Source organism: Callithrix jacchus, chromosome 4 (assembly GCF_049354715.1).
Source record: "Callithrix jacchus isolate 240 chromosome 4, calJac240_pri, whole genome shotgun sequence".
Taxonomy (NCBI): domain Eukaryota; kingdom Metazoa; phylum Chordata; class Mammalia; order Primates; family Cebidae; genus Callithrix; species Callithrix jacchus.
This window is the reverse complement of record NC_133505.1, coordinates 75,284,410-75,308,831: the sequence shown is the minus strand read 5'-3', so window position 1 is coordinate 75,308,831 and position 24,422 is coordinate 75,284,410. Positions and strand designations below refer to the sequence as shown.

General features: G+C 36.4%; 2 protein-coding genes across 11 annotated transcripts in view; one reads left to right on the top strand and one right to left on the bottom strand.

Annotated features, from left to right (window-relative positions):
• COL9A1 (collagen type IX alpha 1 chain) overlaps nt 1-2,020 on the top strand; it is an 88,206-nt gene extending 86,186 nt beyond the window's left edge. For both annotated transcript variants that reach the window (XM_002806711.6, XM_008994638.5), the window contains one exon: nt 1,013-2,020. In XM_002806711.6, coding sequence (XP_002806757.5) covers nt 1,013-1,197 — 185 coding nt within the window. In that variant the 3' untranslated portion in view covers nt 1,198-2,020. The remainder of the gene's footprint in view (nt 1-1,012) is intronic.
• Nucleotides 2,021-2,955: 935 nt separating this feature from the next.
• The window catches only part of COL19A1 (collagen type XIX alpha 1 chain), a 359,940-nt gene continuing 338,473 nt past the window's right edge, over nt 2,956-24,422 (bottom strand). For all 9 annotated transcript variants that reach the window (XM_017971197.4, XM_017971198.4, XM_017971199.4 and 6 more), the window contains 3 exons: nt 18,423-18,551; nt 11,228-11,305; nt 2,956-11,050 (listed from right to left, as the gene is read on the bottom strand). In XM_017971197.4, coding sequence (XP_017826686.3) covers nt 10,923-11,050; nt 11,228-11,305; nt 18,423-18,551 — 335 coding nt within the window. In that variant the 3' untranslated portion in view covers nt 2,956-10,922. The remainder of the gene's footprint in view (nt 11,051-11,227; nt 11,306-18,422; nt 18,552-24,422) is intronic.

Here is a 24,422-nt window from a genome sequence, read left to right as displayed (position 1 = left end):
ATGAAGAAACTAAGAGGTTAATGATTTGCTAATGTCACATTATTCATAAATGGCAGGGCTAGAATGTAAAGCTATTTGTCTCCAAAACCTGTTTTTTAATTTTTTTTTTTTTTTTTTTTTTTGAGACAGTTTCGCTCTTGTTACCCAGGCTGGAGTGCAATGGTGTGATCTTGGCTCACCACAACCTCCGCCTCCTGGGTTCAAGCAATTCTCCTACCTCAGCCTCCCGAGTAGCTGGGACTACAGGCTGTGCCACCATGCCCAGCTAAGATTTGTATTTTTAGTACAGACGGGGTTTCACCGTGTTGACCAGGATGGTGTCGATCTCTTGACCTAGTGATCCACCCGCCTTGGCCTCCCAAACCTGTTTTTTAACCACTGAACTATACTTTTCCCTGCCCAGATGTTGCTCAACTATTAGAAGTAAGGAATACTGCTACTGCATTCAAAAGAAATACAATGTGAGCCACAAGTATGAGCCATGCATGATTTTAAATCAAGTGGCCACACGAAAAAGGTAAAAATTATCAAGTGACATTAATTTTAATAATACAGTTTACTTAACCCACTGTGTGCAAACGATCATTTCATCATGTGATACAAATATTAATGAACTATTTTACACTTTTTCATATGAAGTCTTTAAAATCCAGTTATGTTTGATACTTAGTTCATCTCCATCTGGCCTTGTCACATTTCTGTGCTCAATAGACACATGTGGTTGGAGGCCGCCATGGTGCACAGTGCAGCTCTACTGATGGAGATGTGTTTAGAGACACCGAGGTCTCTTTCTATTTTTAATTTCCATGAAAATCCAAGTCCATGGAAGGGATCTTATCATCATCATCATCATCATCATCTTCATCACCAATCATCACCAATCATTATCCACTCTTTCCAAAAGCATTTGTTAAGCCCCTAAACTGAGCACTGCTGAGCTGTGCTCTGGTCTTCTGCCAGTTTGCATCAGAGGAGTCTCCTGTTCACATGTGCAATCTTCTGTGTGTTTCAGGTGACCCAGGCCCTGCCAGCTATGGAAGAAATGGCCACGATGGTGAGCGAGGCCCCCCGGGGGTGGCAGGAATTCCTGGTGTGCCTGGACCCCCAGGACCTCCTGGGCTTCCTGGTTTCTGTGAGCCAGCCTCCTGCACCATGCAGGCTGGTCAGCGAGCATTTAGCAAAGGGCCTGACCAGTGAAAGGCTTAGTGCTGCATGGCTCTCTGCATGAATCACACCTGGTGAAGGAGCTTGGGGGAGAAATACCACCCAAAGCTGGGGCAAAGATGATGATGTATTACCTTCAGCATGATTGCAGAAGTCCTACTTGACAATCAGATTTAGAAGAATGGTGCTATTCAATGAGTTCTCTTTCCTTTCCTTGGAGGGAAGGAAGACAGCAGAGTCATCAGTTAAAAAAAAGAAAAAGAAAACCAAACACCTCCCTTGAATAAATTTATACTCCTCCTCCCAGGATCTTGGGCTTTAGTGTGCTATACCTATGTGTCTTACCATGGGCCACTGTGCCAATAAACAAAAACAACTGTTTGGTTTACCTCAGTTGCAGTAGTTATTTTCATTTAGATGTTGTTCTCATATTATTGTTTCAGTTATGTAGAGGATTACTAGACTAGTTATGAAGAAACCCCACTACATTCAATGGAATTGGTGCTTAAAATCCCATCAATGTGCTGTCTCTGGAGTGATAAGAAAGGGCTACCTGGCCCTAAATGATTTCCTTACATCATGTATTGGTTTTCTTCTTCAGCCTGAACTGTATGTACTGTACCCGTTAGTATTTTGAGCACTTCTATATAAAAGCAAAGAAAGAACTTTAATACTCTGGCATTCGTAAATGTTATTGATGAGATTATTTATTTTAAAGGTTTGAGGTAACATCTCTTGTACCAAAGAAGAAATAAATATGGTTTCTTAATCTCTTGCATGTTTTCTTATAAATAATCATGTTCATTGAAAATAAGTGAGCTTATTTAGATACATTAAACATTACTTAATTACTGGTTCTATAGGTGTATGTTTATATTATTAGTGTTTTCTCTACATAGAGTAATTGAAAAGCTGTTCCACAGAGGGTGTTACCCTGTGACAGGTGTGTGTGTGTGTGTGTGTGTGTGTGTGTGTATGGGGAGAGCTTCAAGGAACTTTTTGAAATGTTAATTCCCTAGAAAGAAAGATGCACAGGTACATATGCATCTATATTTTTGTATAGTGTTTCAGAGATTTCATGAACTCTACGTCTAGTCTTGCTTTATTTCTAGGTTAAGAACCACTGCCTTAATTTCAGTGGTTTGTTAGCTCCCTCCTACTCAGAATTTTATGGAAAACATGAGTTATGTTTCACCATTTCTTAAAAATTTTATAAAGGCAGCTCAGCTAAAGCACTGTATACTTAAGTATTTCCTGACCATTTAAGCACTTTATTATTTATGTAATCTTATTGGCTTGCTGTTTCATTAACATCTACTTAACTATCCAGCAGACTTAATATATTTTATATCACAGAGCCTATGAGTAACTTGTGCTGGGGTGCAGAACAAAAGCTCAACATCATCGGTATCTTTAGTTAGTTTATAGAACCAAATTCCACCAAGTCAACGGGAAGTGAGCCCTAATATAATTTTTCCATGTATACTTTTATACATTTTAAAATTCTAGTCCTAGTTGCTTGGTTAAATCAATCATTATGTAATCTGTATTTGGATTTCTTTAAAACTGCATACAGCATTAGTTTTATGCATGAGTTTGCTTAAGAAGAAAGATTCCAACTTTGCCTCATAGATCAGTGCTATTTACATAGACTGCAAGAATGGTCTTTTCCTTTTTTTGAATATGATTTTTGAAAATAAAGCTCTCTGTTATAGCTCCCTAAAACAGTACTTTAAAAAATGGCAAACTTTTTCAGGAGCTGTGACACATAATTAAATAAATGCATAGAAATTATCTTTCCACCAAGTGCTTTTATTTTAACTAGAGTGACATAATCAAATACAATAAAAGAAAAATTAATCAAACATACTTCCAAGTTTTATAATATTCATAAGAAAATTTAAAAATAAAATTTCAAAGAACAGTTCACTCAACTGTTTTACAAACCTGGTTATGTAAAGGTTGTACAACAAGCTCCACAGATACAGTCAGCAACATTGGAAACAACCATTTACAAATAGATTATGCAAAATTACCACATTCCAAATGGCAGGAACAATTCATTATAAATTTCAGTTAAGTGAAGTAGTTTACCGAAGCAGTTGATACTTGACATAGAAATTGCAAGGAAAAGCGCCCAGCAAATTCCCTTCATGAAAGAGTTGATAAATGTTGAATCTGACCAAGTGTGTCTCTCTAGCAAAACAGAAATCTCAAATCCTCTCTGGGATACTTTTGATTGGATGAAGTGGTAACTAGAGCACTCACTGAGAGAGGAAAGTGTAAATAATTAAAGTTGTTTCGAACCTGGCATGTTAATTAAGGGCAAATAATTTCTGATTTCTTTCTAGCCAGTGTGTCTATGGCAGTATGATATGATTTTCAACCCAAATACCTGACAGGTTGGTTACGAACTATGGAAATCACTTCCTAGACTGAGCACATAAATTCACTGGCATGGTTTTGGATAATTGGCTTCTGCAGAAGAGTATGAACGAGTAGTCATATCAGGATAGGTGATGGATCTGATTATGTATGGATACTTTATGTTTCAAACTGACTGAACCAATACTGTTATTCTTAAACATCAGTAAAATCTGATTTATCTGCCACTTGAAATAAGCTTAATATAAATCCCTAGAAGATCACCTCTACTATATTTTTAAAATTTTTTGGTGAGTGATTATAGTGTTTCTGAGAAATAGTCTCTGAGTTTAAAAGTAAGCCAAGGCCAGGCATGGTTGTTCATACCTGTAATCCCAACACTTTGGGAAGCCAAGGTGGGAGGATAGCTTGAGCCCAGGAATTTGAGACCAGTGAGTCTCCCGTCTCTACAAAAATAAAAACAAGTTTAAAAATTAGCCAGGCATGGTAGTGAGTCCCATCTACTCGGGAGGCTGAGGTTGGAGGATCACTTGAAACCAGGAGTTTGAAACCGTGGTGAGCTACGATCACACCACTGCACTCTAGCCTGGGTGACAGAACAAGACCCTGTCTCTAAAATAAATGAAGTAAACCAACATAAGTGAAAAACCAATAGAAACACTGATTTCCAAATATCAAGAAAACTACTTAAAAATATTTGCTGGTAGCCTGGCAAAAGTAGTGAAAACTCAATATTAAGGAAAAAATACTAGCAAACTAGCAATCTTGCTGTTTATAGAGGGGCAACAGACATAAATGGTTTTAAATATGTTTTTAATAAAGAATACTTGTGTTCAATAAACATAGGTCAAGTCCTTTTTTACAGAGTCAAATACTTTTCAATTGTGTAGCCTTTTTTAGTGAGTTGTGATCCAGGACATGGCCGTATTAAGTACCTATGGCTCAGGAACTATTTAAGTCAAAATGGGCTGACTGCAGTAATGTCTGTAAATACATGCTCAAATGCTCTTTTAATAATTAACAAGAGGAAGTGTAACATATTTGATAGACCTGGGTATCAGGAAGAGGATGCTAACTGAAAATTACTTTTAGTCTTAATAAAAATGACAATTCATGCTAACTTTCTGCTTAAGATGCCTTCACAAATTAGTCTTGACTCCAAGTTATTGAAGTGTAGCTGGAGAAAGAACAAATGAGGGAAATTGTCTCCAACAAACGACCTCTCTTTCTGAGATATATTTGAAATTCCATTTCTTCTCAAAGTTGAAAATGTGTGCATGAAAAGACAAAAATGTTCTTTAGAGAGCACCTAGTTAATTTATCTGAAGGGGGCCTGACGATAGGAATAGTTAAGAACTATGTACGTTATTACCCAGTATAGGTAAACATATAAATCTTCTGGCACGTTTTGATGTAATTAATTTCTGTTAAGAAAACCTGCTATGTATTCAACTACTTATTGCCTATTGTCTTATCACTCATGATGCCAGAGCTTCCACTGATGAGAAAAATTGTGTTATTTCTTATCTCCCTCAAGGACCTCTAGAGCTAAAATGATTTTAGGGAGATGATCACTCTGGGGGACAAAAGTCCCAAGGGACTGCTTGCTTGCTGGCTTTTCTGTGTATAATTCTCATCTGAAATAATTAAACTAGAGTTTTTATGAACTGTCAGAGAGATGGGTGATAAACTTAATTATTTCAAGCTGAGTGATGATTCATGTGACAAACAAAACTATAATTATGGTATAAACGTGAACCCTGCAATAGACCAATTAAACTTCCTTGGACACCTGTGGGGCTTGTGGTTGGCCAAGAGTGCTTCTGGAGCATCTCTGTGGCTGACACCTAACAGAACAGACTGAAGTGTGGAGCTTCAGCCTCCAGGAGTGATGAAGAGTAGATACGGCCTGAATAACTGCACCTTAGATTTCCCTGACATAGAGTCAAATCCTTTATTGCTGAGATAGGTGACAAACTCATTATGCTTAATGAACATGTAGGAATCAAGGCCTCAAAGCGTTATGTACATGTGGGATTTAGAATAAAACTAGTGCCATTGCATTTAACGTGAGTATATTCAATTAAACCTTAAAGAGTTTGGTGAGGTAAGGTAGAGAACAAACAAAACAGGGGCAAACACATCCTAAATGTTATTTAAAAATAAAGAAGTTGGCTGGGCATGGTGGCTCACGCCTGTAATCCCAGTGCTTTGGGAGGCCAAGGCGGGTGGATCACAAGGTCAGGAGTTCAAGACCAGCCTGGTCAACATGGTGAAAGCCCCTCTTTATTAAAAATACAAAAAAATTAGTGGGGCATGATGACGGACAGCTGTAATCCCAGCTACTTGGAAGGCTGAGGCAGAGAATTGCTTGCACCTGAGAGGCGGAGGTTGCAGTGAGCCAAGGTTGGACCACTGCTCTCCAGCCTGGGTGACAGAGCAAGACAGTGTCTCAAAAAAAAAAAGGTTGTAAAATACCCAATACAACCTGAATTTAAAGACACTGATGTGCTGAAAAACATTTATCCCCAAAATGTACTTTACATAACACAATAAAATAAAAAGTTGTAAAATAGCTAGCAACTTTACTTACACCCAGAAGCTTAGTATGGTCACACAATACATACACTTCTGATAAACTGAAATCTTATTTACCTCCTCATTTAGTGAAACCTCCCGCTTTATTAGTATTCACTTGTGACAAATTCATGAAGCAAGAAGCTAAGTCCTCCAGTTGTACCACAACACTCACCATTGGATCTGAACTTGCAATTTTTTTTCCACTTAGATTTTCTTAGACTTAGCTTTGGTCTTACAAGTTTGTCTTATCTTTCAGGCAAATTCTCGCTGTGATGGGTCTACTTATCTGAATGAGTTTTCTCTGTGTTCACTTGTGTCTTGATTTAATTTAACCAAATTGATCAGTTACTCTGCCATAATTTTGATGAGTAAAACATTTGGATTATAGCTCCAGGTATGCCACACAATAAAAATGACAACAGTCCTTTGTCCTATTGCCTGAGACTTTTAGCAATTGAACAAATTTAACATAATTAATGCTACCTTTCCCAGCCAGCTAATAAACACAGTTCAATGGACTAAGTCACTTTGAATTATGTAGGTATACAAGATACAAATTCAAACCTTTTCTGCATCTCCTTCTCTTTAAAGCCTGCATAATCCTTGTGAGCAGAGATGGTACAAAAGGGGAATAGTGCAAAAATGCATCAACACTCAAGTATTAAGAAATAACACTGGAAAACCATGACAGTAAACACTTGTGTGTCTTCAGAAGGTGGATACAGACAAGTGTGAAAAATACTTTAAGAAGAGCGATGAACAAATCTGCAAAACTATTCTGAGTATTTATTAAAACAACTTCAGCAAAACACTTAACAGAGAAATTCTCAATCTCAGTGTGTTATTAATGTTATGAAAATAAAAATGGTACTTTGGAAAAAGTATCTAATTGTACTTTTGTAAATAGTGATATGTTCTAGAAAAATATAAACATTATACAAATCTAATTGTAAAATTTTAAGTACATTGAATAATATAGAGTTTAGGCATTGTGTAATTTTATGAATTGTCTACTTCTTGTGATAAGCTAATCTTTTTTTTTCTTGTCTGTTGAAAGAGAGTATCTATCCTGTCTAAAAGGTAGGAAAATTATTTAGACTGATCACTAAAATATGAGAGTGGTGTATAAACAGTTATGAATAGTAAATCTTCATCTTAATTAAGTATGTAAACACATATATATCCACCAAAGAAATAAAATCAAAACAGTCAACAAGCCAAAGCATATTGTGCCTGTTTCATATAGATGCTTAAAATTAGGAGAAACATAAATTTAAAAATTAACAGATATTATCTACAGAAGTAAAAAAAAAAGTGCAAAGGCAAGAGTTTGATTTAGTTGTCCACTAAATTGTTTGTAACCTTTTATTTCTGTTACTCAGTTCTTTTGAACAAATTGCTTTAAATACCATCTTGTGGACAAATGGAGGTATATCACAGGTTCCCAACAGATGAGAGAGACTGCAGAAAGGCTAAACCTTACTTAGCTCATAAAACAGATTCATAAAAGTTACTCTATAAGCCAACTATCAAATGATAACTTTCACAGACAACATATTTTAATATAATAGCTTATGTTCTTTAAGTGAATAAAATTTTAAAGTTTAAACAATATCATAAAATATGGAAATAAACATAGGGTTACTTTGATCACAAAGTGAAACGTTTAAAAGGTTAAAACTGGCTGTATTTCTGTTTTAGTTAGACGTAATGGTTAATGTCTTCAGCTGGAAAGCACAATGAACAAATTCATGAATTATTCTTCTATTTTTCTTTGGATTCCAAAGGCCATAAATATTAATCGAAGTCCTACTTTAATCTTTCCATAGAAAGACTTCTGTCTGAAAGTGTTTTGAGTTTGTTACAAAATGTAAGCTTGGAATTCAGACATACTTGCATATGGAACACAGTTTTAATATTAATTGGCATCATGGCTCATAATTATTTTGTATTTAAACATGTATGTTGTTTTCTGGAGTGCAAACAAGAGATAATTCATGAAATTGAATCATTCTTCTCCCCTGCTTTGAACATCACTAACATCTATGTGGAAATAAACACGTTTTGGAATAGAATAAAATGGTACAAGGGATTTGGCGACCACCAAGTCATTTAGAGGAACATTTCCCAACCTACTTTGGGGCCCAAATTATTTACTTTCTTTTTATTAAAGGAATTGGGCAACTGCCAAAGCTCCACTTCATTTTTTGTTAAATTAGCTGGACCCAGCATTTCTTGTTGCCCTTTGTTGCACATCATGTGTACAGAGCTGAGGCAGGAAAAGTATCTGAACGTAAATAACAGAGCAGGGTGAGAAAGGCTTGTACCATGTGAACACAGCCCTGTTTCTCTAGTTATGTCAAATTTAGTCACATTTCCCAGTTACCAAAAATAAGCTTGTGTCATTGTGACAAATCCGCTTTGTAACATGCATCATATAGTATTTCCCCATCCCATCAAATTACCTAAATAAATACAAATTCTTGAAATATGAATTAACCAGTCACGCATTAATGGAATTTAGAAAAATTTCTAAATATACAATTTGTAAAAAAGAATGCATGACATATTTTGTAGAATAAAAATGAACGGGTAATAAAACAAGAAAATGAATTGTCTTTTTATGTCTATGAAAGGAACAACTCAAAAACCAAAAAAAAAAAAAAAAAAAACCCAAAATTGATTATCATCAGCAAACAAGGCCATGAAAACATTAAAATGATAAAATAAATATTTTTAAATTAGCAAAGAGGCAAACAGATAAACCACCTATTAATATGAAAAAAATAATCTTTGAAAACATACAAAATGTTTAGCTTTTTGACGAATTCAAGTAAATTAATATGAGTGGCAGATAACTTGTAAGCTTTTAGAAAATTCAACGAATTAAAAGCTCAAGATATACACATAGCACCAAATTTTAGATCTATGTACACTTTTTTGGGATAAATTACCATTTACTAAGAAAACACATATCTATATTCCAATTGTGTAAATTTAAAACACAGCACCATTGTGGGTATTGCACAAGAAAGAAAGCAAAAAAGAAAATCAATTTCAAAATGCTTACAATAAATAAAATAACCTTGTAAAATAAAATAAACTTGGAATTGAAATATACAGCATAATTCAATATGAAATACCTAAAACGTTGTAGGTATGCACAGCCATTGTAGACAGTACCTGACCAGCAGTTCATTAATCTATAATGAAAAACAGTTCAAATCACGATGCCTTAAATTAGGCACGTTCCTCAGACACAACTCTGTTCACAGCTTTTTCCAATTTCAGTGGGCTTGCCTTTCTAAACTCATTTTTCAGTAAACAGACAAAAGCAATCATCCCAGCCTGTTTTAGCCAAATTGAAGTCTGAATCATGTGTGAATCCTGATTGCTGTGACAGGCAGGCTCTTTGCGGCATATTCTCACATTTGTGAGACCCATCATCTAGATTTCTGCAACATCCCTAGGCCCAGTATTCTAAAGAATCAGTGCCTGTCAACCAACAGTTCCTCAATTAATGTATAGCTAATCCATAGGAAGACTGTTTAGTCATCTGGTTGATGATCACTGTATTTTTGTTTCTTTTCAGAGGACATGGTTTTGGAGTGGGAGTGAGCTCTTCGGTCTGAGCACTAGTTGCCTATTCAGTCCTATGGTTCTCCTTTGTTGAGCTGTACCTCTTGCTGCAGCTTCTGGAGAAATATAATTCTCCTTAAGAGCTGTTGGGCCTTACCTTCTTAATATGCATTTGCTGATGCTACAAATTCATCTTCTAGGACAACTGAGTTTCTTTTCCATTTGTTACACATCCCATCCTTTGTTCTGCTGGTGGCTTCTTGTCTTAAAGTCGAGGGTGATGAGGTCATAAGGATAACGGACACAGGAGCCCAAAGATCTTGCTAGGCCATTGAAGCTTTAATAGTACCAAAGACAGCTTGGTGGTTTCACTACCAAACACCTCATAGGGAAAACAGCTTTCTGTTCACCATATGAGAAACTCAGCGGGAGGACCACAGAGTATTAGGCTTTTTTTTTTTGCAGAACTTATATCCAACTGGAATTTGATACTCCCTTTTCCTGTAGTACTTATTCATGCCAGTGGTGATTGCTTTGAATTGAGCTCATTATACAGAATTAACAAAATAATTTCAGTAGTTGGCTATGCTGGGTGTTTGGGCTCCCTGATAAAATAGTTTCCTGTGTTTTTTTTTTCAAAACACAAGTTATAAAATGAAGTTCTTATTGCCTATTTTTCAGCATAAGTAGGATAGATGTAGATGGCATAAGAATTCTTAAGTTATAAAAAGTAGTCAAAAAACATTCAACAGGAGCAATGCACTATATCAAAAAAGTTGACAAAATGTTTAGCAATGATAGTAAATTTAAACACCAAGAAAACTTAAAGATAAGTCTGTAACTTTAAAATTCAGAAATCAAAGGCCAACCACATGTTGATGAGTCTACAAAATGGATATCATCATCAGTCTACTAAGTCACAAGATGCAATTTCCTTTTGAAGAAGAACTAATGATAAGATTTGCTTGCATATTTCATATCTCTGACTAAAAATCATAGCAATTGTAAAGCAAAACATATGGAATGAATTTGGAAAAAATCAAAAAATGCTGATTTGCAATTGCTATCGGAATAGGATTCAAATGGTTGCTTTTAATGTCTGGCTTACTCAAAAAAAAAAAAAAGCAAACCACATATCATGAGGGTTTGACGGTATTAAGATAGCTCCAATGGCAAGGAGGCATCACCAGGAACCAAGACTTCTTCAGGTGTGTTCATTTCCCACCTGTCTCCTGGTGGGCATGAGACACAGGATAGAGGCAATCTTCTGGGTTACATCTTCCACTGGGTCCTGGGGGGCCCTGGGGACCTGGAGCACCTGGTGAGCCTGGTAAACCCGGAGCTAATGACATTAAAAAAACCCAAAACTAATCACAATGCAGATCACATATAGCCCTCCCTCTCTCCAACCCTCTAGCCAACATGGATCACTCAACTTGACGTATAAGGACCCTAGGGGAGAAGCATGGTTCTCAGTTTTAAAGGCTTGCTTGTGTTGTGAAGATAGTATCACTCTTACCTGAAGTCCCAGGAAGACCTGGACTCCCTGGCAGCCCAATTCCAGGTTCACCTCTTTCTCCCTTCTGTCCTCGGTAGCCTAAGAAATATATAAAAAAGAGACACATGAAATGATTCTATGGCAACACAGCACACACAAGAACGATTTTCTGACTCTTTGATAATTATGTGATTCATTTGCTTAACATAAATAGTACATTAACTACCTGTTTTGCATTAACCACATATTAAACCTACATGTCAAACAGATTAGGTACGATAGGGCAATGAAAATCTTAAAAACATTCAATTACTGTAAAAATTTCCAACTTGTCAAACTCTTTTTTTTCTTTTTTGAGAAAGAGTCTTGCTCTGTCCCCCAGGCTGGACTGCTGCAACCTACACCTCCTGGCTTCAAGTGATTCTTCTGCTTCAGCCTCCTGAGTAGCTCAGATTACAGGCACTTGCCACCATGCTTGGCTAATTGTTTTGTATTTTTAATAGAGATGGGGTTTTGCCATGTTGGCCAGGCTAGTCTCGAACTCCGGACCTCAGGTGATCTGCCTGCCTTGGCTTCCCAAAGTGTTGGAATTAGAGGCATGAGCCACTGTGCCCAGCCCCACTTGTCAAACTCTTGAGAGCGAGATTTTGGCTCTGAAAATGATACCTAAATAAATCATTCTTGCAAATAGCTGACAAGTTGTTTGAGTTCTCTTCAATAGAAATTCTGATTGAAGGTGAGGCATAGGCTAAATGAAAGAAGTATACTGAAAGAGTCTTGCTTAAAATCAGAACAAGATAATATAATAGGAATATGGACCTTATTTCAAGAATTAAAGGAAATGAAAAGAACAAATAACTCAAGATTCTAATAAACCATAGCAAGAGCATATGTGGGTTACCACATCTAAAAAGGTAGGTCTGTGTTCAAATGATTGACTATAAACACTATATTCTCTCTAGGTAAAGTTTAAACATCTACCCCATGTTTGAACGTGGTAGTGTAAACCTCCAAAGGAGCTTCAGCAAAGCGAGGAAACAAGAGGAGACTGAGAGAGTCTCCCAAATGCACTTCATCAATTTAAACTATTTTAACCAAAATGAATTAGGTGTAAGATCTGTCTACATTTTAAAACAAATTATTCTTAATATGCTTGCTATTGGCTGAGCTAGAAGAGTAAAGAGAAATTTGTGCCTCTGAAGTCATTATCCTTGCTTATAAAAAGCATAAAGCACTTTTATCTGGGTTTTATATATTGGCATCCATATCTATGTAATACTTTGAATGAAAGATTCCATGCTGTAAGAGTTTCACAGTGATGATAAATAGTTTTTATTTCCAACTTTTTCACACTTAAACAGCCCCTTCAAGATTGCTCCTTGTCCCAAATGGACAGAACAGCCGTGCAGACTCATGTGGACACACAGCAAAGATACAGCAGGAGAGCATCTCAGTACGAAACAGTAAGCAATGACTTAGCTGTGCTTTTTCATAAAGGTGTGCTATCACAGCAGAATATGGCAGGAGGAGAAAATGTAATGCTCCTTATGAACAGTAAGTATGATCAATTATTTCTCATTATTGTTGAGAATTAGCAGTATTTGGGGTTATCATTTTCACCTTTGACTAGGCCATAAAATGTATACATTATTATCTGAACAACATTGGCAATGTAATCACCACACAGATATTTCTTTGCTTTATATGTAGGACCTGATCATAAATGTCAAACTAGTGTCAAAAAGAATATATGTTAAAAATATTTTGAAGTATATGGTAGAAATACACCCACCGGCAGAAAATCTTCACATATTTGTATTTGAAAATTGAGTTAAAGATACTCAATACAATCCTAGATCCTAGAGAGAACAGTGGCTTCGACATGTGACATAATATCCTTAGTTGATCTATATTCAAATTTAAAATATTTCCAAGATCTCTTTGACACAAGTGACTTTCATTTAACATATGTGAACAGCAGGGAAAAAATGTATATACTTAGGGTCATTTGAAAGCACCCTCCCAAATCCGTTATTTAAACATTTCTGGAGTAAAATTATATTTATTACCTGAGGTATATTTGATAGTTTAACTCAGGTCCCACTATTACAGAAAGGTTATAAAGTTGACCCTTAGCTATCGCAGTAAGTACTTAAGATTACAGGCTAAAAAAATGAGGAAGAAAGAATAATAATTGGAGATACACGAACTTTTTATTAATAAGAGGATTAACAAGATTGTAACACAATTCCAAATGAAGAATATATCTGCTAAAACTTACCCATTTCATTTAAATTCAGTTCTCAGATTTGCAACATAATGCAAAAATATATTATTCCACATGGATTTCAGTGCATGTGGTATTATAATTAAGAAACTGTAATTTGTGTATTTGTATAAGGTAACATTTACCCTTCTCCTGGCAAATGTAATAATTTTTTTGCACAAATATCTCAGTGTGTTAGGTTAATAATTACCTGTTATTAATAGATAAAGTGACTGGATTGCACAAGTACAGGAGAGGTTTCTACTCTTGAATTTCCTATTAAGATCCCAATCTCATTCATTGTAAAGGCTGCCATAAAGCCGAAGGGTCTTTTTTATTATTACTTCATAACAAAACTCCTGGTAGGAATGCTAACAAAGTCAATGACAGCTTTCCCCATTTATAGAATTAAGCTTTTCACCTCTTTAGGGTGGGCCTGTCTTTAAATTTGGAGAAGGCTGGTCTGTCTGCAAAGAGACATGCGTTTCCATAGACTGTAAGTCTACAGGGCCAGGCACGGTGGCTCACACCTATAGTCCCAGCACTTTGGGAGGCCAAGTTGGCAGATCACCTGAGGTCAGGAGTTCAAGACAAGCCTGGCCAACATGGTGAAACCCAATCTCTACTAAAAACACAAAAATTAGTTGGGAGTGGTGGAGGGCGCCTATATTCCCAGCTACTTGGGAGGCTGAGGCAGGAGAATTGCTTGAACTGGGAGGCGGAGGTTGCAGTGAGCCATTGTACTCCAGCCTGGGCAACAAGAGCGAAACTCCGTCTCAAAACAAAAAAAGTCTACAGGATGACAGCTTGATATCACTGTAGCTCACATAGGAAAACAAATAAAACCCTAGTAGTGTCCTAATTAAAAGCATCTAGAGGAGTACTAGTCATTGATGAAATTTGGTGCTTGGTGTAGTTTTTTGGGTGGTAGACTGTTTATTTCTAGTAGAAAGATTTCAGTTTAGATTTCAGAGATTTACTTCTAACATCGTAAATCCATGCACCTATATACATACTGGACAAAGCCCAGAAAATGATGTTATTGGTATTTTAGGAGGGACAATTGTTCATGGTGGGCATGGCGGAGGTGATGGGTTGGGGGTTTCCTCATGCCTCACAAGTTGTTTAGCCTTCCTGGTTCTGGTCCACCAATTGACAGCAGCACCTTTCAGTCATTTTGACACACATTCACACATCCTTCCATATCCAAAGGCCCCTAATGCTAATAAATTTGAAAGGTCGAATCTATACATCACATGAGCTATCCTATGGATCACTGGCTTACAAATAACAGGTTTCCTTCAACATAAACCAGTGCTTCCTATAAACAGTATGTATGATTAATTACTTTAAAAGTTCACAAGTAAGAACAACTACTCCCACTACTGTCCTTTTGGAAATGATGCAAGATGCATGGAATGGGTGTAGCTGTTTTCTCCTACTGGTCCCATGTGAGGTTCCATCTGAAATGAGTAGGGCTTTAGGTGTGGCATCTATTTCTTGGGTGGAACATGTGATGGAGAATCAGCTGTGTTTGAGAAAGTTTAAATGAAGTTTTTTCTCATAGAACTTACTCAAAAGAATAAGGTCTGTAAGACAAATTCACCTCTCCTGTTTATATAATGGAACCCAGCTAAATCATGCTGCTTGGGGTTTCTTTGATTCTGATGTGGCACATTTTAGCTCATACCTGGGAGAATCAGCCATGAGCCCCAGTGCTGCAGGCCCAAGGTGGGAATGGACACCAAGGAAAGTTCTCTTAAGGCACAATAATCAGACCCCATGGGATAATTAAAATCTAAACGCTGTCTGGAAATGCTTTTGAATTTTAGAAGACATCAACAATCACCCCTTTGGAAATTTAGGAAAAATGCAAATGAGGTGATGCAACATAGAGTCCTAACGGTCTTTCTTTTCACTTTAGGAAGGTGAGGGTGCTGAAGGAAGATCCTCACGCTTTCATTGTCAGAATCTTGGTAGGAGTGGCAATTCCTTTTTTCAGAATTGTCTATCACGTCGCCGATATTCTCACTGCTTTCTATACATCTCCTGCTTCTCAGAATAAACACAGGAAACGTTACAAAACCCCTTTATAATTTTGTCCTTCCATAAAGATAAGTTGATAAAGGACTCATTCCGTAGTGCACATTTCAAACCAAACCACTCAACTTTAATTTTAAATTTCAGATTAATTTAGTTAAGCTATATTTAAGATCACACTTTTCATCAAGTTGTCATAAGTGGAACAAAGTTTTTTGCCAATATAAGCAAAGTTTGGTTTTAAAAACTTTAGAAAACATATGAAGAATTATTTAAAGTTCAAAATTACCATCTACAAGCTCTATTAGCAGAAAGGTTCTAAAATTTCTTAAAAATATATTTCAGAACCAAGTGGATATCTTTCCTGACAAACACTGAAAACAAAACGAAACAAAATATGTCTCTTTTAGAAATTTCAGAAGAACCTCCATCAGACAGAATGAATGAGTACAGAACACACTGTCATATTCAGTAGCCATCTTTTCTTTCCCAACCTATATTGCATTTCTGACTTCAACGCTTTCTTAAACTCAATCATGCTGTGTCATAAAGAGGACTAATTCAGACAATTGCATCTGAGGTTTGCATGGTCACTGCTGATTTTAAATGCATTTTTTCTATCCTTTTTGAGAAAACCCTTAAATTGAACAGAGAAGAGCTTGTAAGTTACATGTACAACTTCATCTTCTGAGCACATCACACCTATTTATCTATTAGAGAAAAACCCTTAAATTTCTTGTGCACTTCTGGAGAGGCACCAAAAATTAAACAGCAGCCTCTCGCTTGCTTTCTTTTCAGTGAGATTTCTCTGTGCCTTAGGCAGGATTATAGTACAGCATGCCTACTGTAATGATATTCTTTAAAAACAAATATTTTTAAGAAACAAATATTCCTTAAACCTGAATTCCATGTTTTTCAAGTTTTATTTATTTATATTTTTTGCTGAATTTTGGCCAAATTTAACAAATACTGAAAAGGAAGTATTATGTAAAGGTTAAGGAGACATCAGCTAAGTTGTAGTCAAGATATGTCTGTTGTCAGAAACCCTATGGGGAGACAAAAGTTTTGACAATTTCAGCAAACCTTGGTTCACAAAAAGTTGGAAATCATGTGGCGATATCTTCCAAATTCAAGAATTCCATCCAGAAGCACTATCAGGAGTAGAGGTAGTCTATAATATCTCTGAGGTACAACAGCAAATGAAATTCACAGAAATCTTTTGCAAAAGGAAGGGAAAATGGAGTGGTGAAAGGAAGGCTTATTTCCGAAAGCTTCACTGATACTATGTGTTTGGAATTGCCTCTGACTGAGAGCCTTCCAAATGGGCCTTTGATGCACCTAGGAGGTGTCTGAAGCCAGGTGTTTGAGTGAACAGGAGACTCCAGCTCCAGAGCTGTTTTCCTGGATCATCTCAATTTTCCATTGTTCTTGTCCTCTCAAACCACCGCCGTTTGAACGATCTATATAAAGTTTTCTTCCTATTGGTGTTTACACTGCTTATTCTTCACGTGGTTGAAGGTATTACACATTTTTAGATGAGCTTTCAAGATCTGAATGCCAGTCTCTTATACTCTGACTTCAGAACAGACCCAACTAGAGAAAGATAATAATTAGCCCCCTCTACACAATAATGTAAACATAGAGAGCTACTCCTCATCCTATACTTTGCTCTTTCCTTCATCTGCCAAACTTCACTCTAATCTAAAGATAATGGTGGAATATATGTTTGGTTTTAAAAAAAATTAGAGATTTTAACTGTTGCTGTTTTATATTGTGCTAACTAAACGCAAAGACTTGGCAATCATGGTTAAAGGTTATAAGGTTATATTAGGATCCTAATAGACACTGTTATAGGAACTGAAAAGGTGTTGCTCTTTCAGAAGAGGAAGGGCACATCAGTCACCTTGGGACACTTCAGAAAATGAGGCTCAATATTACAGAGTAGGAAGGAAACTGGCGACAGAAAAACACTTCTTTGGGTACATATTATTTTGGGCTGCATTCCTACTTAATGTTGGTGTTAATTTCCTCTTTTCTTTCTTTATACAAGCTGCTTTTAATTATTTCAAGGAAGGAATCTGAGCTCCTCCATGGTTAACAGTAAGAAGCAGTTTTCCTGGTCTAATCTTTCATAATATATACTCACTGAATTTAGCATTTCCCTTTCAGAATTGTGACTCTTCTAAGCCTGGGTCTATTTGATCACTTTGCTGGACTGATAATCATATTTCTAGAAAATGGCCTTGTCAGATTAATTTAGTTAAGCTATACATAAGATTATGTCTCTTGTCAAGCTGTCATAAGCAGAACAAAATTTGTTGCCAATATAAGTTGGGTTTTAAGAACTTTAGAAATCATGCACAAAATTATTTAACATTCAAGTTACCATTCATAAGCTCTATTCAAAGAAAAAAGATTCTAAAACTTCTTAAAAATATATTTTAGAACCAAATAACTATTTGTATAGTCTCCTATAACTCTTTTCCCAGTTTCTTTAAGATACTAAGATGATGGAGACTTTATTTAACTTACATCAAAATGGGAGGCCTAAAATATTCTAAGATTCCTAGATAATAATGATATATAAGCACACATTATTGCTGTTACTGTTATAATAAATACTATTATTACAACACATTCAGAATAGCAGGTAACTATCATTTGGTTTTAAATTTGAAGTAATAGTTAAATATCTACTTCTAGAATGTACATATGTAACATGTACACATATATGTAATACATAAAATGTTTTCATATGGAATAACTTATATAAAATGTTTTCATATGGAACATATATGTAATATATATATAAAGTACATACATACATACTTTTTTCCTTAACTGTGACTAACATGTTATAAATACAGAGAGTTAAAAATTAATAAGCCTATATTACACTTCAAGACTTACCTTGGGGTCCAGGGTCTCCTGGTGGCCCAGGCAACCCATCCTTCCCTGGTGGCCCGGGCCTCCCATGAGGTTGGGCAGCCAACATGGCTGCTGGCAGCTTGAGCTGGGATAGGAACACAGCCATCCTCTCTTCATGTATAGAAAAAAAATAATATATCATGGAACAGAAATATTTTATATCAAAAAATTTCAAAAATTTTTTTACCTGAAATTAAACAAAAAGATTTAGTTTTCAATTTAAGCACATCTAATTTACCAACTGTTCTGATTGCTGAGTTTTTTGATTAGAAAATAAAATTGATTGTGCAAAGTTAAGTTTGTGTATAGATGCAGCTAAGATGCGTCACTCAGAAAGTTGAGAATTTTTCAGGACTTCTGAGATGTAACAGTCTATGGACAGAACACTAGCATTGAATCTAACCTCAGTGTCTTCCAAAGTTGGTTTAATTCTCCTATTTTTGAATGGGGGGGGTAGACTTTTCATTTCTAATGAAAAGGAAAAGGCTGAATTAACGGTGTGCAAGTAGAGAGATGAGGTCATAAAAGACATTGTGGCTTCCTAGTTGCTTTCTCTTAGATCATTCATTAGAGGAAAGCAGTTGAAATGTAGTGAGAGCACCCAAGAAGTCCTGTGGAGAGGCCCACATGGGGAAGAACTGATGTGTCCTGCCGGTGTCAGGCATGTGAACTTGGAAGCAGATCATCCAGCCCTAGTCAAGCCTCCAAATGACTGCAGCCCTGAATGACATCCTCAGTGCAACTTCATTAGAGATCTTGAGCCAGATCACACAATTAAGCAACCCTTCAAGTCCCCGACCTATAAAAATTTGGAATAATAAATGTCTGTAATGTGAAATGTGAGATTAATGTTTTAAGCCACTAAAGTTTGGAGGTATTTTCTTATGCAGCAACAGATAATTAAAAAGAAACATATTGAATATTTTATTACTATATAATTTTGGTAAAATCATTAACTCATTCAAGGGCCATTATATATACAATCTATCATGGGAGTCTTTCTTAAAATTGCTTCGTTTGTTTACATTTAGTATAACTCACATTTAAAAAATCTAATATATGAACAACTAGATTTCAAACAGAAAACTTGAAGAACATCTATCCTTGCCATGAAAAGAAGTTAACCACATTGTTTTATCTTTTTCTGTTTGCATAATTTCTTCAAAAATTCCTTAGTAATTTAAATGGTTTTATTTTAAAATAATTTACACTTTTTTAAAAAAGCTATATGTGTGTAATAAGAAATGAACATTCAATTTAAAAACTTTAGTCTGGGTTTGGTGCAGACAAATCTTCCAGAAAAGTCTTTTTTTTTTTTTAACTGAGGAAATTATTTTGTAACTAAAGACCAAATGACAACAATATTCTAGAAACTCTAGCTGAGAAAACACAAAGGCCAAATCATATAGATCTTGTAAAGAGTTACTTCCATGTTCTCCAGTCTTTTAACTCAGTTTAGCTGATTTAATTGAATTGCAAAGGCTTACTTCACAGATATGTATCTTCTATTTTCTGTAAAATTTTAAATAAAGAGTAAATTACTTCTGAGGAAAATCTGTTTTCCTAAAGTTTTCAATTAAAACAATCTTTTAAAAACAATATAGGCCCATACTGGTTAAGAAAGAAAAACAATTATTGTTTCACATGGAATTATTAAGGGAAAAGCCCCAATAGATACACAGTATTAGCTATCATTATCCAAAAAGCAATCACTCTACATTCACATTCCTATGTCACAAAGCAAACAGAATGGAAACATATCACACCACTCATAGGACTAGAATCTCTGGCTGCAGACTGAAGGATGAATGGGAGGCCCATGAGGATCTAATGGATGCTGACCCCAAAGAGTGATATGAAATCACCTGCTCTCCAGTATTACTATCTTACTATCTACCTGGGAATATTTGGTTGATATTAATACATCTTACTCTAGTGACTTAATAGATAAAACAAATAGGTAATTAATATATAGTTATAGTTTTACAAATCATTATATTAAATGTACATATATCTTTATTACATCAAATTATAAACTGGATGCCTTATATGTGAAATTCAGTAATCACAGTTTGAAACTTTGCATAATATTTACTGTTTTGCACTTAAAAGAAGAGATGTATTTCAGTATAATTTTTCTTAATTGGAAACATGCCTTTTAAAATTCCTTCAATGTCTAAACACAAATATTCACATTACTAATTTTTCCTCTTTAATGTATGAGTTGAATTTAGAAGTACTTTGGTGGTTTTTAATATTTTTAGCAAAACAAAATTATTTTCACTACTTCAAGCTGTAAATTATCTGTCTATGAGATATGCTCAGAAACAGTCATTTAGCATAAGGTAATTACCTCTTCTGAACCTTACCCTAATGCTCTATAATTTACAATAATATGTTTCAGAGCATCGAAATGAATTGTAAAGGCCTTTATTCTTAATTGCTTTTCCTCTGTTTTCAGGGATCTTCAGTCAATTAAACTGTTTTTGGCTATGCTTTCTAATGAGGCGGGAAATTGAAGAGTTCAGATAGAAGCATGCATAAACCAAACACACATATTCCATCTGCCAAGGCAAAGCCACAGCAGGCGCTCTAACAAATGAAACCAAGGCTTGGCTTCCTTGGAGAATGGGCTCCTTAATATAGTACAGACATTACTATTATTGTAATAATAAACTACATATTTTAGAGAAGGAAGGAATACACAGAGGTCATGTGGCCCATGTCTATCTTCTATTTCACAGATAAAATTTGTAAATATTTCGAAGAGAGAAATTCATCTTCTTCTCCTAATGCCCATTAAAATGTTCAATTATCCATTTTCTTGATATAACTTCCATTTATTTTATTTTGATGCCCCCCCCATTATGGAAACAGAACAGTTAATGAGTATCTCCCTTGGGAAATCAGTCATATTGTTACATATCAGCATTCAGGTTAAATAACTTTTACTCATAAGCGTCACAATCTGTTTTGTAAATCTCATTTTGATTCCATTATTTCAGGGCTTTTCCTTAAATATCTCCTAAAGGTGTAAACCAAAATTAAATATAGTTCTCTCCTAAAGGGCAAAAATATCAGAAAAGTAATTTTCTGTAATACTTTAATAATTATATTCTAGTTTCATTTTTAACTGTTAATTCAACAGCATCACTGGTGAATTCATATTTATTTTGTGGTTCATTATGACCCAAAGGTGGTTACTACTTCATTTGTCTCTGTCTCAATCATTTGCCACTTGTATGAGCATGTTGCTTTGAAATATCATGGGTAAAGATGTTGGATTAAACACATGCATCTGCTTTAAGTACCTCCTGAATCCCAGCAAAACGATCCTCTTAAAGGCATAAACAGACAAGAATTGAGGAGAATATGAAAGGAGACAATATCAGCACAATTTTGGAAACTGAGAACCAAATGGTTGAGTGATACATTACTTAGCAAGCTCAAGAAAATTAAACTCTTAGACTAGAAGTTGAAGAATAACTTGATCTAAACTACCAAATCCTCAGAGGGCTCAGAATCGGCAGTACAAGTTACCTCTGAAAGTGCGGGTGAAAACGGGGAACTAAAATAAGGAGCATTGATTGAAAGCCTGCTTTAGTAGTTGCTGAAATTTGTTTCTCTATACAGCTGGGCAGGTGCCCCGCCCCATCCCTAGCAAAAGACAGAAGGTTTATCACTATCTGAAAAGGGTAAATAGTCTGCCTCTTCACTGGGGAGCCCAGACTCCTTTGAGACTCAGACTTCCAAACTGAAAATTTGAAGTAGCTGAGCTGGCAGCCAGGCAGGAAATGGAATGTCTCCACTGGGGAATCTGAGCAGACTGAGAGGAAAGACTTAAAGATACTGATATTGAGGGTCCTTCACTTAAAAAGCCCAACTAGACTACCCTAAGTGAAATTCGATGTTGGCAAGCCCCACTGTTCACTCACAACTTTCAGTTCTTAAATCAATATTTCAGTTCACAACCAAGGATTACTGGACACTGAGGAAATCGTATAAACTGAACAACAGAGTTCAGACAAAGAAATGAGGCAATTGAAAGAAACAGAGACTATGTGGTGGAAAATGTTTTTAAAACTCTTTATATCTAAATCACCAATGATGTATATCTATCAGATGATACATATAGGTAAGAAGATTTTCTAAACACTGGAAATCTGCAGGCAGAAACATTGCTCAGGAATACTTAGCCCTAATCTTTCTTTTCTCCCACAGTTGGAGGTGTGGGCTTGTCTTAAGAACCAAGAGAGCCAGCTGTTAGTATAGATTTCTGCATAGGTTGGTAAATTATTCCTGCATGTTGATGTAAATTCCCAAGCATAACAGGGCACTGCAATGGCAAGAATTAAACTTCTCAGATCTGGCAAGACCCTAATTTGTGTGGGCAGCATCATGGCAGCTGGAAAGCTCTCATAAAGACAAATGCTAAGCTAAGACACATGGATGACATGTGTCCTTGTCCTGTGCAGTCACTTTGCTAGCAAAAGGACTTGACTTGTTGGACAAATTGGGAATTTAACTGATGCTCGGAGAGGATATATATTTGCACATAGTGATCAATCTGGAGTCTAGACTTGGGATTGGTGAAAAGACACCTATTTCCACCACAGTTAGGTTTGGAAAGGGGCACTAGGGTGCTGAAGGGAAGTTGGGGGTGGCCTGGAAAATAGCTCAAGGTGTGAGATTTGGAGGGTGTTGCATCAGCGAGTTCCCCTAGGAAGCTCCAAAGGGGTTTAAAACGTCATAAGAGAGGAGCGTAAAATTTCGGTCTTCCTGGTTTAGGGTTTCACTAGAGGGTGTAATCTGGACATTTGGGATGATAAAGTTGGAGAACAGGATCTTCCAAGGATTCCCTCAAGACCCTGCTGACAGTCTGCAGCTTGCTGCTTGGAGAGAATGGCTCTCCAGGCTGCATATGTGCAGGGGTGTGTGAAGCAGAGATAAGCATTAGCTGTCATTGACACTGTCTCTTGTGAAACCACTAAGAAAAAGGAGGGAGATGGGTGCTACTTCACTGCAGCAGTTAACTGTCTGTACTACTTAAGTGTAACTGTTATAACATGAAAATTAATCTCTGCTTTTAGAGAAAAAGCTTTCTGAAAATGGGAACTGTGACCTTGGAGCTCTAGGATTTGTGAAAATGGAGTTTTCTCTTTTGTAAGTGGTGTTCAGAAGCCATGGAAAAGGTGATTTCTAAGTGGAAAATTAAATGGAGTGAATTGAAATGATCCTGGGACAAATTAATTTAAATGCTAAATAACTATATTCTAGGTTTCAGGCACAGTTTTGTTTGGGAGAAAACAGTTTTGCTGGACTAAGTTCAAGAGAGATAAAGGAGAGGGATATCACACATGGAATCTTAGAGTTCAGAAGTCTCAGAAAAAAGTTTCCTCATGGGTCACTCTAAAATATTGTCTTGAGGCTAAGACATCTGTAGTTTCTGAGGGAGTACTGGCTCTGGTGGGGTCTAGCCACTCACCTGGACCTGGCCAGGCTAGAAGAGACAGAGAGGCAATAGGAGAGATGGATGTGAAGCCAGAGACCTGGGGAGGACTCTGCACCTGTCAGCTTCCAGGTAGCTGGGCTCTGAGAAAGGAAGGAGAGGCAGGAACTCAGGGAGGAGGGATGCAGACTGAGAGGAGGAGCTTCTCAGAAAGCAGAAGCCTGGTGAGCCTGCCCCACGACAGACAGAGAATGGCCCAACTCCCCTGACTTGCCTCCTCAGAAGACTCATAGCCCTTCATGAGAGTAGCCACAGAATGGCCTGGGAGTGGGCAGCATGGAGCCTTCCCATGAGGAAATAGCAGTGTCTCTTCTGCTGAACGCACAGGCGGGCTGCCACAGGCCACACCTTCATCCAGTATCTGACGGACTTGCAAAATGAACACCTTCTATATCTCAACACATCACTAGTTTTTCTGAAAATGTTTGGTTATATTTTCTGACATTCTTAATCAGCTTCGAAAAAGGTGAATT